Here is a 15,054-nt window from a genome sequence, read left to right as displayed (position 1 = left end):
ACTCCAGTGTGGGAGAAAAAAGGAAGGGTCTCGACATCACTGTCCTGTGGGGTCTTTGGGTTTTTTTGGTAATTTATCTCTCGGAGAGGTAAGGGTGGAGTAGCATGGTAATGCATGCTGCTAAAATTAGTGAATTTGCTGTACTGTGTCAGGTTCCTGAGTGTAACCCATTGCACTGCATCTGTCATCAAATACTGGGAAGTGGACAGTGCCTACCTGCATCTAGTTATTTGTATAGATTTAGGTGTTTGTTGCTCAGCTCCGCAAGGATATGTAAATTCAAATGCTATTGTGTGGCCTGACATTGATTATATTGGATTCTTGTCTAGTCATTTCATTTGCACAGCATTTGCAAGTATTTTGAGAAAAGACTTCCCACGCTCTCTAAAATACAGAAGCCAGTTTCAGGTGGTGTAGATTTTGCCTTCAAAAACAATTTCATCAAATCCACCACTGAAGTTCAGAATCACATTCTTACGTTTAAAGTTTGTATCTAACCAGTGAGTAAAACCCAGAGCTTAACTTTCAGAACAAGCACAATTAAAAAGGATGGAAAAGTGACTTGGTGACGTCTTGCTGTAAAACAGAGCAGCACCTTCAGCCTCCGGAGCAGCACAGTGGCACGTGTTGCAAGGTGTGCTTGCTTTCACCGGTGCTGCCCTGGTGTGGCTAGCTCATCTGAGGGTGACTGGGGACTAAAAAGGCATGGTCTCTGTCCCATTTGTGCCATTTATCATGGTGATGTGAATGCATGAAGTGCTCTTGGATGCTTTGCTGCCCGTGAAATTGGAGTAACATTGCCAGCAGAGTTGTGGCTGTTTCTCGAAAGCTGTGCTTGGCTGAAGGCTGGCATTAGTCTCAGCCCAGTTTGGTTCCTTCCCAATAAATGGCTAAATGTTATACTGGCATGCTCAGGAGAAGACAGGATCAGCATGCTGTGTGTTGGTCTGACTGATTTCTGAAAGGATGGTTTTAACAAAAAGAAACAATGGTCTTTCCTCTTTGGAGGAAAAGAAACTGAAAGTTTATCTACAAAGGTTGCTGAGTTATTAAGAATTCACAGGAGTCACTGAAAACTGATAGAGAGTGTGGCTTGGTGATGCAGCCTTTGTTAGCTTAGGGTAGTTGGACTCTGCAGCAGCTTTTGAAGCGCTGGCCTTTCTCTTCAGGTGAACAAACAGGATGTTGGGCAAACACACTTTTGGGGCTGGTGTAAGAATTTGGGAAAAACAGTTGTAGAAATGTTTGATAGGAGATCCAGGGTTCACTCAGGAGCACTGCTTGGCTGCCTGTGTCCTTGCTTCAGAGCACTGCTGGTTCTGCGAAGGGGTTTGGGAGGTCATTCTGTGGCATGTGTGGGTGCAGTGGATGTTTTGTGGAAACTTCGGGGCTGGGCAGCAATTACGTGTTTGCACGCACTTGGGAATTGAGTTCAGTCATCTGGGTGTCTCTTCCTGCCCTGCAAGTGTTGCAGGCTGGGGTGCATAGCTTTTACTCCTGGTATTAAATTAAAACTGGCCTCAAATGTTTTACCGTTTTTATGCTTACATGTGAAGTCTCTTTGCTTACAGTGGTTGCAGTGTATGCCTGCTGGAACGGGAAAAACGTGCAGTATCAGTCTGCATAAAACTATCACTATCCATAACCCAAGTTTATTTTTAATGTGCACTTCTTAACGTGTTTCTTGTGTGACTTTGAGTCACCCACCACCTGACAGAAACCAGTACCCTTTGAGGCAGAGGCACTGTGATACCCTTAAACCAAAAGCATTTCAATGTGTGTGGTTTTAAGCCTTATTAGCTGTTCCAGTGTTATCTCTAGAACATGTGTTCTGGGCTGTGGATATGAACATCTGTTGGGAGCAGTTTAAAATGATTTTAGAGGTTGAAAAAAGCTGTTCTTCTAATGACAAAAATTCCAGGGGGTTAATCTTAAGGGGTTTGAGTCTTGCTCTAAGAAGCCAAATGCTGTTTTTTCATCTGGTATTTAGCTCCCTGTAAACTCAGATTAGGTTCAAAGATGGGAAAATGAGATCTCCGAGTTTTAACTCTTTCATTTTTTTTTCTGCATGGATCTATCAAACAATTTCACAGGAGCTTCATCAAATTTCTTTTAATGTTACAATTGAGAACACAGGTTTTTCAGAGTGGCCAACTTCAGATGCCTGACTAGAGTGGACAGGGAAATTAGGTGCCTTATCTATACCCTGTACTCAGGACAGTGGCTTCTGCTCTGGCTTATTTCCTGAAAAACCTCTGGAGAGTGCTTAAACTGGGACATGTGATTACCACTCTTTCCTTTGAACAGCAACCAAAAAGGAGATGTTCAGTTTGTGTTTTTAAAGACATGTGGTGGGAGGAAGAAGGTTCCATCTCTTTCCTTATTTTTTTGCATTTGCAGAAAGTATGTTAGAAGAAAGTCAACTCAAAATACGCTTTTCTGAAAAGATGTGAAGGAGCAGAATTCCAAATTTTCTTGCTTGCTACAAGTTCACAGGTGTGTCTTAGTGTACTTACATTCTGTTATTTTGCTTAACAGTGTATTATGCTTTTCAGACCATGTGGGAAATAAACCAGGAAGTGAGAATTTTGACCAGGAATATACAAATTACACTTCTGAGATAGGGCAATTTTCCTGTATTTCCTTCCAAATTTTCTTTACTTTGTTTATGGGAGATTTTTGCTAAATTAATATCTTCTTTTACATTGCTATTATTAATATGTGAACTAATAGAAGAATTACCTTACAGATAGATACTCATCCCCCTAGTTTGGCCTTGTAAGAGCAAATTGATTTTTCAGTTTTGTCTTAGCTTGTTTTGAATCGGAATGTTTGCTTTCTGTCTTTCTAAGTGACTGTATAGGAACTTGGCTCTGGATCTCCTGCATTTCTACCAGATCTGTATTCAGTGGGTTTTGATGGTCCTGGCTGGTCTGTGTATTTATCCACTGGCAGCATTTCTGTCTCCCATACACACAAAGTTCTGGCCTGCTTCAAAGCAATTTTTGGAGAGAATTCTTCTGGCTCTGTGAGAGGCTGCCATTGATGATTCTTTATTCTCTGGTATCAGACACTGTATGTGAACTCTTACTCTATGGAATGGTGACAAAAGGTCTTGGTGAGGTGAACCATTCAGCTTCTCTTTAGTGAGCAAAATTTGCAGTTCAAAACTGTTACATGTTTCAGTGACGGGTGTATTAAATCCTGCTCTGAAAAGCCAGTCTGTGTGGGAGGGAGGCTTCCCCCCAACTCTGTTTGCACATATAATATGAAAAAGGAGGCAAGCCTGCAATGCTCATGCTCTTAGAACTGTATTAAGTTCTCTGGAAGTGTAAAATAGATCTCAGGTTCAGTTGCTTGTAACTTGCTAGCGGTGACAAAATGAATTCTTTCAAAAATGCTAATTTCTTTATATATGAATCACTTTGGGAAGAGCAGATATTTTTGTGCTCTCTTGTAAATAGTGCCAGGCTTTGTTAGGCTTTTTGGGTTTTCTTATTTTGGGAATCAGTCTTATAAGAGTTGAAGGCATTACTGAATTTCTTACAGTGAGCCCTGTTCTCACTGAACAAAGTTGAAGCAGTTAATTCTTACACGAAGGATCAATGGAAAGAGTTTTGTTGAGAGGTTTTGAGGAAGTCCGAACTCACATGGAAATAAGGTTAGATTTTCTGCATTTAGCTAGAAGCAAAAGAATATTTTGGCACCTGATCTCCAAATCTGTGTGCAGAAGGTAGGTGTGAGGGATTTGCAGCAGAGTGCCCAGACTTTGTTGATATCACAATTGATATGTGGTAAGCGAAGACTCAGGGGTTTTGATGTGCATCTAGAGTCCTTGTCAGTTTATCTTATGGTGGATATGCCTTTCTGGACTTGTCATGTTTTTTTTCTGCTCTTCAACTTGCACTTTTTAATAGCTTTTTACATGTAAGTACTGAGTAGCTATTTACAGTTCCTTTTTTTTTTTTTTTTTTTTCTGAATTTGGTTTCATTCCACAGGGAATACACATGAAAATGTCAGTGCCCTGAGAATAGCAGTTAAAAGGACTTGGAATTTTTTGGCCTTTTTATCACAAGCCCATGCGTCCATGAATTTGGTATTGGTAGAAATCTGGCAGTTTGGAGGAACCTCTGAATAATCATCTGAATAATCTTACTCCCAAGGAACAGTTAGGGTTGTAGGCATGGCGCTAGAAATGTGCCTTCAGGAGGAAGTACCTCTCTCATCTCAGAGGGTGGTGCTTTCCAGGGCATAGATGATGCATGTTTAGTTAATCTGGGAAAACTGGGCTTGCTACTGCTGATGTTTCATTTTTTTATGTCTAACTGGATGACTTTAATCTCCGATTTCGTAAATCTGGCACTTTAAACAGGAATAAAATTGCTCCAAAAATATATTAGCCAAAGTAAATATTTACACAAGCAGTAAAAACGTTATTGTATTGCAAATCTAGTGTCAGAATAAGCAGGGGAAGTTAAGCACATTGGCTGCGGATATTTAGTGATTTTTACACCTCTCAGGACAAAACACGGTGGTTTTGGTGTGGGGAGAGCATTGGTGGGATTGTCATTGCCACTCTCCAGTGTTGTTCACCTGCTCATATGATAACAGCGTAATTAAGCATCCTTGAGAGGTTCACTGTTCATATTTCAGCTGCAGCTGGAGTTGTTTGTTTTCCTTTGTGTGCTGTAAATGCTCGCATGCCATCAGAAGCACAAGTTGATGACTGTGTTATTACCTGGGGTTAAGTGCTGTCTCATTGCTTCCCAGGCTGCCTGCTGTTTCCCGGGGAGATCATGAAACGACATCGGCTTCCTAGCAGCAGTGAGGACTCTGACGACAATGGCAGTAAGTGCTCCTTTGTTGTAGAGTGCAGGAGGTTATGAGTTGGAAAACGTGTTCTAATGCAGTGTTTCATGTGCCACAGGCATCTTGCATATTGGTTGAACTGGTAATGAATGAAATGTGTGTTGTAAGGATCTAGTTTTGAACTAAGTCATTCTGAGCACAGGTGGAGAATAGATCCAGGATCCCCCCCCACCCTTAAACTGACATGCAGTTTTAGTGAATAAGATAAAACAAGAGCAAAAAGTCAGTGGTCATCTTTGAAATCTTGGCCAGCAGCATAATTTATCATTATAATGACAGAGTGAGCATGGAGACTTCTGCTGACATTGCCCATAGAAGTTTGCATAAGGATTTTGAATTTGCTACAGTCTTCTCATACCCTCTTGAAGTGGGGAATCATAGTGCTTCAAGCTTAAGGAGGAAAGATTAACAGAGCATAAAAGTTGTTCCTCACTGCATTTGAAGATTTTCTTTGAGGAATTGCTTGCAAGAATTTGAATTGAGCAAATCACTAATTTGGGTACAGAAGCTGTTTACAGTTTTTAACTGTATCTGTACTGATGTAACTAGCACACACTGTGGTTGGTATCTCTCTGTCTTGTGTTTGGATTCTAGTGACTGATAATCTTTCATTTAAGCGGAAATAAGAAGGGGTTGGGGGGAGAGACAAAATACCACTTTGGGGAATGTGCCAAGGTGTTCTCTTTGCCCAAAAGAGCAAGTAGATTGCATTTGACAATACTGCAGCTTAGCCAGTTGTCAGAGAGGTTTTTGTGGTTTTGATTTGGTCTAGCTGGATGCACATCTTCAAATCTGGGGTCTTTTTGTAGAATTTCACTCTGAAAATGGTTGGGGTGGTTTCCTAGGTGCTTTTGAGAGCTTCACTCTGAGAACTTATCTCTGTGGTACAGTCTGGCTCCACGTAGGTGACTGCTTCACCTGCATGCATTTCTTAGGTGTGTCTGTGCTGCCTGGGAATCTGCTCAGGTATGGCCAAAGCTGCCTCTTTAAACAACCCTAGGCAAACTGTTGCTGAAATGAAGTAGTAAAGGTGAAAGGATTAGAGAAGGTAAGAACTAGCAGGCTGATTAGAGGTTAATCCAAATAAGGATTGAGCAAAATCTGTTAGAGGTGAGGAATTTGGCTTGGTTTTGGAGAGCTACCTGCAGCTGGGGGGTTTTGGAAGAAAAAGCCCCAAACAAATCAGACATGTTTTTATTGGTTGGAAGTTAAGTTGAGGTTATTAAAATTGAAGTGAGTGTATTTCCTTAAAGGTGAGACATACTTCCCAGAAACAAAGGTGTGTTTTTATTTGTAAGATAAACAAGTAGTAGCAAACATGTCTTCCATTAGAATTTAGCTTCACCCTTTTTTCATTTCCTAGCAACTTTATAAAATAGTGTTTCATATTAATAATAGTCTTTATTTTCACTCTCTTAGCTGTTTTTTTTTTAAGCCTTTGATCTCTTCATGTGCCTTCTGTAACAGCTTTTACCAAATAAAATATGAAGCAGTTAATCCTGGAATTGAAGTTCTGAAATAGATACAATTGCCTGACCTGTTGCCTATTACAGCATTTGTTTGTAATGCTATTTGATGTATGACTATTTGGAACAGAGTTATCAACTTAGTAAATTATATTTTCCACAAAATCTGTTCCATACATCATGATATAAGAAAATGAGTTTGGAAAAGAAAAGGAAACCTCTTGCCCTTTTATGATCTGTCTATTTTAAAGCCTGGTTATTGCAAATAACTTTTCTGAATAAATTGCATGGCAAAGATAGTGAAATTTTAGAAGTGTTTTCAAGTATTATTTCAAATATATATGACTTTCTTTGCATTACACTTGTTTTTTTCTTGATTATGGTTTGTGGGTTTTTTTTGTTTTTGCCTCTTGTTACTGAGTGAATTCATGTACAGGTTCCTGCATATTCATTCTATATGCATGTTCAGAAGGATCAAGTGTTACTAATCAGAAGCCCAGGTAACACTGAATGTGGGATCAGCACTTCCAAGGCTTTTTGTCATTCAGACTTCCCTGAAAAGAATGACTGACTTAGCTTAGAATGACTTTCCACTTTTCCTGTTACAGGAGATACCAGTGGTTTCTTGCAACTGTGTTTGAATGTCAAGGGTGTCCCCTTACAGGTTTCACCTTCACAGGATCTCTCTTGCCTTTAGTAGAATTGCTGATTACTCTTCACTATATTTCTTCCTCTATTCTTATTTTGTCAGTAGCATCTCTGATCCACTGTACTTAAGTAGTCTTAGAAGGGTAAGCAAGTTTCCCCACAAAACATATAAAAATTTCTATTGAGTTTTTGTGGTATGTATTGAAGGCTTCAAGTTTTTCACTAGCTGTTTTTCCTTCTCAGAGTTTCCAGAGGCTGACAACAATTACATTTGACTATTCTGGGCGTTTCAAACTGACATCTTCTAATTGAAAAGTTGAAATTTTAATCAACACCTAGTTGGAATCCTGTTGCAAACACCTGCTTCCCTTTCAGCCTCTTGGTCCTCCAGTGGACTTGTTGCATCATTGTGAGCTCTATGGTCTTTGAGCTTAGGGCTCAGCCTTCTTCTCTCTCACCCTACAAATGAGGATTGTGCCTCGAGCTGCTGCAGTTCTGCAGCTGAGTTTGCACACCGTGCTTTACTAGACTGTGACCAGGCATCTCAGGTTCACCATGAGGGTCACTGAGTAAATGTCATTGGGGTAACCTGAATGATGCTCTTATTTTGGGGTAGGCTCCAGCATGTAGGCTTTTGCAACCTGGGAAATATTTTGGCATTAAAAAAAACCTACATTGTATTCTCTTGAGCTAAGGAACCTGAATATTTGGAATGTAATAGCAACGATGCCACTAATAATGGAATTTATTAAAAAAAAAAAAAAAAGAAAAGTTGTTTTTCATTGGATCACTGAACTGAATCAGTTTCCTTGGTAGTCACAAGGAAACAAAGCTTATGCCAAAGTGCTAAAAATACATTATTCTGGAGATACAGTAGTTCTTCAGAGGGAGAAAAAGGTGCTCTCATTTTGTGAGATGAAAGAAGGGAGAATGGCTTTCATTTAGGGGAAAAATACAGCGAAAAAGAAAGCTTAACAACATGGCTGCAGTCCTAGAGTATATACATGTATTTACTGACTCATGTAAGATATTTTAGTGTGGGTGGTTATGTGTTTATTGCAGTATTTTAAAGCCTTGCAGCTTAAAGTCAGCACCCTTGCTTTCTTCATCACTTCTTCTCTGCCCTGAGACTTGATTCTTTTCCTAAAGCTAAGCTCCCAGAAGTATTTATTTCATGTACTTCAACCTAAGTACTGGAAATTGTTAAGCTGTGTCCCCTTAGAATCAAAATTCTAAATCCTCATTTCAACACAAAGCCAAAATAGCATATTTGAAGCACTGGGCAAGAGGTGTCAGTGCCAGTTTTGCCTGGCAGTTCTGCAAGTAGTCCCTGGATATCCGAACATGTTCTGAGGGATTTCATTTTCTGAAATTAGAGGTCACTTTTGAACATCTTATCCGTGAAATATAATTGAATGAAAAATGACTGCAAGCATTGCTCTGGATTCTGAACTTTTGTCTAAATACAGAGGAATGGTGTTGAGAGAGGCTTGGAGAAGTGCTTGTGAGTGTTTTCTCCTGAAAGCTTTTCTACATTGGTCACCTGGCAGAGCTTGTTTGTTTCTGTGGCCTTCAGGATAGTGTAGTACAGCAACTATAATGGGCATTCATATTAACTAGGCCCATCATAAAAGCCTTGTGATGTACATGCTGCATTCTTCAAAGCCTGTAGCGAGGAAATCAGTAATGTTTACCTCACATCCATTACTCTCCTGTTTTCTGGTGGCTGGTGAGCATTTTGATAGCTTTTAAGCAAATTTTGTTACACTGCCTTTCAGCTTGCTCCTGTCTTGCTAAACCTTCTGTTTATGGTTCGGGGTCTCTAATTAAATGTGAGATACTGAAGCTGTTTTAGCTTTCCTGCTCAGTGTTTGACACCTGGCTTTTTAGCCTCATTGGTTGGTAAATCTGCAAAGGTGGTTTGTGCTGACTATTCCATGTGCTGTTTCCTGGCGAGATCAAGTTGTGCAGTGGAGGAGTTCCCATTTAGAGCTTCAAGGTGTTCCTTTTAGCATAAATTGGTGGACAGCTTGTTTTTGAGGAAGGTCTGAAACTCATGGACATTTGTTTAAGGGAAGTAGTGTGAAATCCAGGCACTCCTTGGTGTCAAAGAGAGTTTGTGTGCTGTTTTCCATGAGCAAGGAATTCAAGGCATGGTTTTATTCTGACTTTACTTGCTGCCACAATGCTTTTTCATTTATTCTTGGAGGGGTTATCAGTTTATCATACTCCTACATGCAGAGCGTCCGAGAGAAGAACCAAAGACACATGCAGATGAAAAATACTTCCAAGATTTACAGAGTTTCACGTGAGTTCTGAGAAATGAAAGATTTAATACCTATGGATTATGGAACGGAGTTCTGTAATTTAGGCAGACCCTTATTCTATCATTGCTAAACAAATGTTATTTTAAAGTTAAACGAATTTTGCCAATATCCATTGCACTGACTGAATGACGGGGATCTTAGATTTAGAAAGGGCTTTGAATCCCAGTGGATTCCTGTAGTGTTTGAGATGGATCCCAGGGTGCCTTCACAAAGGTTACCGAGTACATAACCTTGGGGGTGTGTGTCATTTACTGTAGAATTGCAGCCGCTGCTGGCCTGAAATGCGGTGATTGCGCGTGCAGAGCTTTGTGAAAAGGAAGTGAGGAACATTTTTTTTTTTGTCTTTTCATTTGAACTGGCTGGGAGGTAAGGAATGGTGACTAAACAACAAATGTAACGTAGTTACAGTGCTCAGAATTTGGGCGAAGCAGCAAGTGTAGTGGTCACAGTGTGCCTTTGAAAAAGGGTTGTTGAGTGATGACAGATGGTAAGAATGAGCATCTTACCTGAAGGTTAATCCCAAGTGGGGCAGAGTGGCTTGTGGTGAAGTTGCTGGAGCAATCTGGAAGAGTGATTTGAAAGGCTGATGGGGTATTGCATCTTAGGAAGGGACTTCCTATAATGATCACTGTCATTTGACAGGAAAAAGGATTTGGCAGGAGGAAAAGTGCCAGGAAAACTGCAGCTCTGGACATGAAGAGAGCAGACCACAAAGCTGCTCAGGGAAGTCCCCTGGGAGAATGTTTTTGCAGGTGCTGGGGTCCATCAGTGCTTGTCAGTTTTTAAACACCACCTCCCAAGGGCACAGGAGCAGGCAATTCCTAAATGTTGCAAGTCAAGCAGGTGAGGCAGACGGCTGGCTGGGTCGAATAGGGGTGTCCTCTTGGATGTTAGGCGAAAAAGGAAGGTGCATGCCCAGTACAGGCGAGGTCAGGTGATGTGGGAAGAGTACAGAGATGCTGCTTGCCACTGTAGGGAGACATTCATGTGGCCAGTGCTCACTTGGGAGTTTGAAGGTGGCCAGAAATGTGAGGGATGATAAAAAGACTTTTATTAAAGTATTGAATGGCAAAAGGCAGTATTGAAATAGCATCAGCCTGTTACAGGATGAGGATGGTCGCCTCACAAACAGGGACAGGGACAAGGCAGAGGTGTTTAATGTGTTCTTTACCCTGTCTTCAACACTGATGGTAGACCAAAGGGGTCTCAATGCCCTGAGCTTAGAGGATCATAATGGTGAGAATCATCAACTACCAGCTAATCCTGAACTTGTGCAGGATCTGTTGCTGCAGCTGGATCCCTACAAGTCTATAGGGATTCGTCACAGAATCCTCAAGGAACTAGCTGATACCATTGCAAAACATCTCTTGATGATTTTTTAACAGTTTGAGGAATCCTGAGACATCCCAGCTGACTGGAAGCTGGCAAATGTTCTTACAATTTTCAAGAAGTGTGAGAAGGAGGACGCCAGAAACTACAGGTCTGTCAGTGTCACTTTATTGCCTGGTAAAATCATGGAGAAGATGATTTGGGGAGGTGTTGAAAAACAGCTGTAGGATAATGCAACCAGTGTTGGTCACAGCCAGCAGAGTCTTGTGAGGGGAAAGTCCTGCTTGTTGAATCCTTCTACAACAGGGTGACCTACTTAATGGATCTAGGAAAGCCTGTAGATGCAATCTTTTTGGACTTGAGCAAAGCTTTGGGTACTGTCTCTCATGAGATCCTTCTGGACAAGATGTCAGCACACAGCTGGACAGTTGTGTTACATGATGGGTGAGCAACTGGCTCATGAGTTGAGCACAAAGGATTATAGGGAATGGGGTAATACATACTGGTGTCCAGGTTCTGCAGGGCTCCATCCTCGGCCTGTGCTCTTCAATGTCTTCCTAAACGACCTGGACACAGAACTAGAAGGAATACTCAGTAAACTTGCTGAGGACACTTAATTGGGAAGTGCTGTCAACTCCTCAGGGCAAAGAGGCCCAGCAAATAAGAAAGATGGGCAATCACCAACCATATGAAGGTCAAAAAAGGACTAGTGCAGGATTTTGCAGCTGGGTCAGGGCAGCCCTGGCTGTGCATACAGACTGGGGAGTGAGAGGCTGGAGAGCAGCACTGTGCAAAGGGACCTGGGGGTCCTGGTTGAGGGAAAGCTGAATGTGAGTCAGCAGTGCCCTGGAGCCAGGAGAGCCAACCCTGTCCTGGGGGGCATCAGGGACAGCATTGCCAGGTGGGCAAGGGAGGGGATTGTCCTGCTCTGCTCTGCACTGGAGCAGCCTCACCTCATGTGCTGGGGCAGTTTGGGGTGCCACAATGTAAAAAAGACATGAAACCATTAGAAGCCATCCAAAGAAGGGCCACAAGAATGGTGAAGAGCCTTGAGGGGAAGCCATATCAGGAGTGGCTGAGGTCACTTGCTCTGTTCAGCCTGGAGAAGAGGAGACTGAGGGGAGAAATTGTGGTCTTCATCCTTTTGAGGAGAAGCAGAGGGGCAGGCACTGATTCCTTCACCCTCATGACCAGGGACAGAACTCAAGGAAATGGCGTGAAGTAAACAGTTTAGGTTGGATATCAGGAAAGGGTTCTTCACCCAGAGGGTGGCTGGGCACTGGAACAGGCTCCCCAGGGTCACAGCACCTACCTGACAGTTCAGGAAGCATTTGAACAATGCTTTCAGGCACATGGTGTGACTTTTGGGGCTAGTCGTGTGCAGGGCCAGGAGTTGGACTCCATGATCCTGATGGGTCTCTTCAACTCAGTACATTCTGTGATACCCTGATTAATTTTTGGAGAGGCGTATTAATTTTTCTTTACAAGACTGCTAGATTGAGTACACCTGGACACCACTGGACTTTCAAGGCCTTGACAATATCATGTTATCAGCCTGTGAGTGGGAAGTGCCCAAACTGACTTTGACAACCTGTGGTAAACTTGAGTTGAAACAGTTTACTGTTATAGTAAAACACGGCTACCATGGGAATTGGTCTGGGCAGCTCGAGTGGCCCTTGGGTCTTGTGCTGAAAAAGATGAGGTCTAGGAATTCCTGACTATTGTGAGAGTGACATGTACCTGTGTGTGGTTGTGTGTGTGTTCTGTGAGATGATAAAACTCAAATACGTGCTGCTGAGGACAGCGATGACAGGCGGGAACTTGTGTTAAAGTGCTGTGGCAGGGAGCTGCAGGGATGGTTCATTATGTGTCAGAGACTGAGCAATTGTGCTGTGGTGTTGTAAAGCACTGCAGAGATCGTATGGATCGAGGCATTGTTCAGCAGCTGCAACTGGGGACTCGTCAACTGATAGTAAATTTCAAGTAGCATTGCTGTTGACAAGAGATAAAAGGCTATTCCTTCTTCTGTTTTGATCTTGAATGAGATTATTGTGTACTAATATGCTATAAAGATAAGGAAGATAGATGGGCAAACCCTCCAGCAACAGAAAAGTGAGAAAGGAGATTTGGCTACGTGAAATGGTGTCTTACTTTGTGTTTGCTTGCACGCTGCTTTCTCTGTGATAAGGCCTGAAGACTTCTGCCCAGCCAACTCTTTCTGCACCTGACATAATGGAAACTGCCCACAGAATAGTTTGCTTCTGCTTGCTTTGTGCTGGAATTTGAGCCAAGCATGGAGATGTTTCTAAGTGGCATGGAGGCCCTGCTTTAAGGAGTTGTGGGCCAGGCCTTAAATGGGGAGACTGAGCCCCTCTGTGTTCTCCTCGGGCTGCAGACCATTCTGACAGCACTGGCAGCGGCACCTGGCTGGTCTCAGAGGGAGCAGCACGGGCATCTGGAAAGGCTGGTGTTAAGCAGAAGTGACAGCCAGACATGGATCTGTGTCAGGGCTGCTTTGCTCTGTTGTGCTGCCTGCTGTAGCGGGGTAGCAGGAATGTATTTACGGCGGGAGAAGTGCTTGCAGTGATCTGAGGCTTTGAACTGTTCAGAGGCTATAGCAGCAGGTAGTTCTCCAGGGACACAGCTGGGTGCCTTACAGGTGGCTTTACAGCAGCCTTGTGCATGATACCTAATAGCTGAGACTTCTCTGCTCATGCTGAGCAGTGTATTAGTTGTGGGGTAGAATTCCCTTGGGGTTTGAATTGTTTTATTGGTTCCAAGCAATTTTCTGTTTTGATTGGATTTTTTTTTTGGAATGAAAACGTATTCTTGACAGATCATTTAATAAAATGATGCAGTTAAAATTGATTAAGTTTTTCCTTTTGGGAAGCGTGTGTTCTTCACAAGTGGGGAAAAAGAATGCACACTCCTTGATTGCTTTCTTTTATTATCAGGAGGCGTGTGTGCTACATACACCCTGTGGCGGTATTATAAGAACACTGTATTTACAGTGTGAAGTGTTCATAGCAGTCTTGGGGAACAGAAAAAATTCCTATTTGAATCTGAGAAGTCCTTTGCAGCACCAGTGGTGCGTTAGAGCTCTGCCTCCCTTGCTGAGGATTTCACTTTTTTCGTGGTTTGGGATTTCTTTTTGCTTTTTGTCTGTAAGTGGATAAATGCAAAAGGAAATCTAAGAGCATGTGATAAGAGTATGATCCCTCTCTTGTTGTTCGCAGTGATGTTTGTTTGTTAAAACACACAAACACCTTGTTCATCTGAAAGAACTTGAACTGTAAAAGAATCCAAATTATTTTGGTCTCTCTCCCAGAGTGATGATGCTCAGTAGGCTACTGTGTTGATCCTAGACTTGCCATAATCATGCAGCACTTAATAAGATACCTTTTATCTCTGATGTCTAATGATGGTGAGAGTGCATGTTTTAGATGTGTTTATTTGGCTTCATGCCTTGGAGTTGTATATTTTTCATATTTACTGTTTCTCACATGGCTTATGGTAGCATGGGCTCTCTTAACATCTCACTGTTTTTCCATCTGCTGTGAAACTCATTCTTCCCATGAGGTGTACAACGGTATCTTAAGAACTTTTATATCTTCCAAATCCCAGTGATTCAGACTTGCCTGACGATTTTTTAAAATTTTAATTTTATTTTACCATAACTAAATTTAACTCTTGTCTCAATCTTTAGTTGTTTTTCTAGTCTTGGTGATCCTAATCCAGTTTGGCACTAGGGCTAGTACTCAGAAAACTTGATGAACACAGTGATTTTGGATATTTAATGAAAGATTTTTGTGAAGTGTCTGGAATCTTTCTGAAATAGCTGAACTAGGTTCATGCGCTTATTACGCTGCAGAAGGGCTGTTTTGAATCCTGTGTTTTGTTTTGACCAGAGTAGATTCTGCCTTCTGTATAATCCAGGGATGGTGCTTTCTTCATGCATTCAAATGTACAAATCAGATCATTAACCACTGAAGTAGGTGTAATGGGCTGTGAATTTCTGCTTTCAGGGAGGTCCCTTTCTGGCTTAGGTATGAAAATATGGAAAGGATGCTTAATAGACAAATTACACCTCTGATTTTCCTCTTGCACTTTTATTGGTGTAGGCAGAGTGGGTGGATGGCTTATTAATGAGAGCAGCTCTGGGAAATTCCGTGACTTGGGCTTGGCACTGGTGAGGACAGTGACATTTTGCCATTGGCTTTGATGGAAGCAGAGTTGAAACTCTCGTTTGGGATTTCAAAGGTAGCTGGATTCTGTCCTGTTACGGGCTGGATATTTTGCTGTCATTTGGCTGGCTCCTTCAGTTTCTTACATTCTTGTCTAAGCAGTGGTGCTGGTTTGAATCTATGAATTCAAGGCTTATAGTCTGGCTTTGTTTATTCAGTGAGTAAATGTT

General features: G+C 41.9%; 1 protein-coding gene across 47 annotated transcripts in view; it reads left to right on the top strand.

Moving 5' to 3' along the window:
* JADE1 (jade family PHD finger 1) overlaps positions 1–15,054 on the top strand; it is a 146,818-nt gene that overhangs the window by 108,824 nt on the left and 22,940 nt on the right. For 26 of the 47 annotated variants that reach the window (XM_086890501.1, XM_086890482.1, XM_086890468.1 and 23 more), the window contains 2 exons: positions 2,401–2,496; positions 4,772–4,849. In XM_086890501.1, coding sequence (XP_086746627.1) covers positions 4,844–4,849 — 6 coding nt within the window. In that variant the 5' untranslated portion in view covers positions 2,401–2,496; positions 4,772–4,843. The remainder of the gene's footprint in view (positions 1–2,400; positions 2,497–4,771; positions 4,850–15,054) is intronic. The other 21 variants (XM_086890494.1, XM_086890496.1, XM_086890506.1 and 18 more) reach the window with 1 other exon arrangement.

This window comes from Cyanistes caeruleus, chromosome 5, assembly GCF_971803275.1.
Source record: "Cyanistes caeruleus chromosome 5, bCyaCae1.hap1.1, whole genome shotgun sequence".
Lineage (NCBI taxonomy): Eukaryota > Metazoa > Chordata > Aves > Passeriformes > Paridae > Cyanistes > Cyanistes caeruleus.
This window is presented reverse-complemented; position numbering and strand designations above follow the sequence as displayed.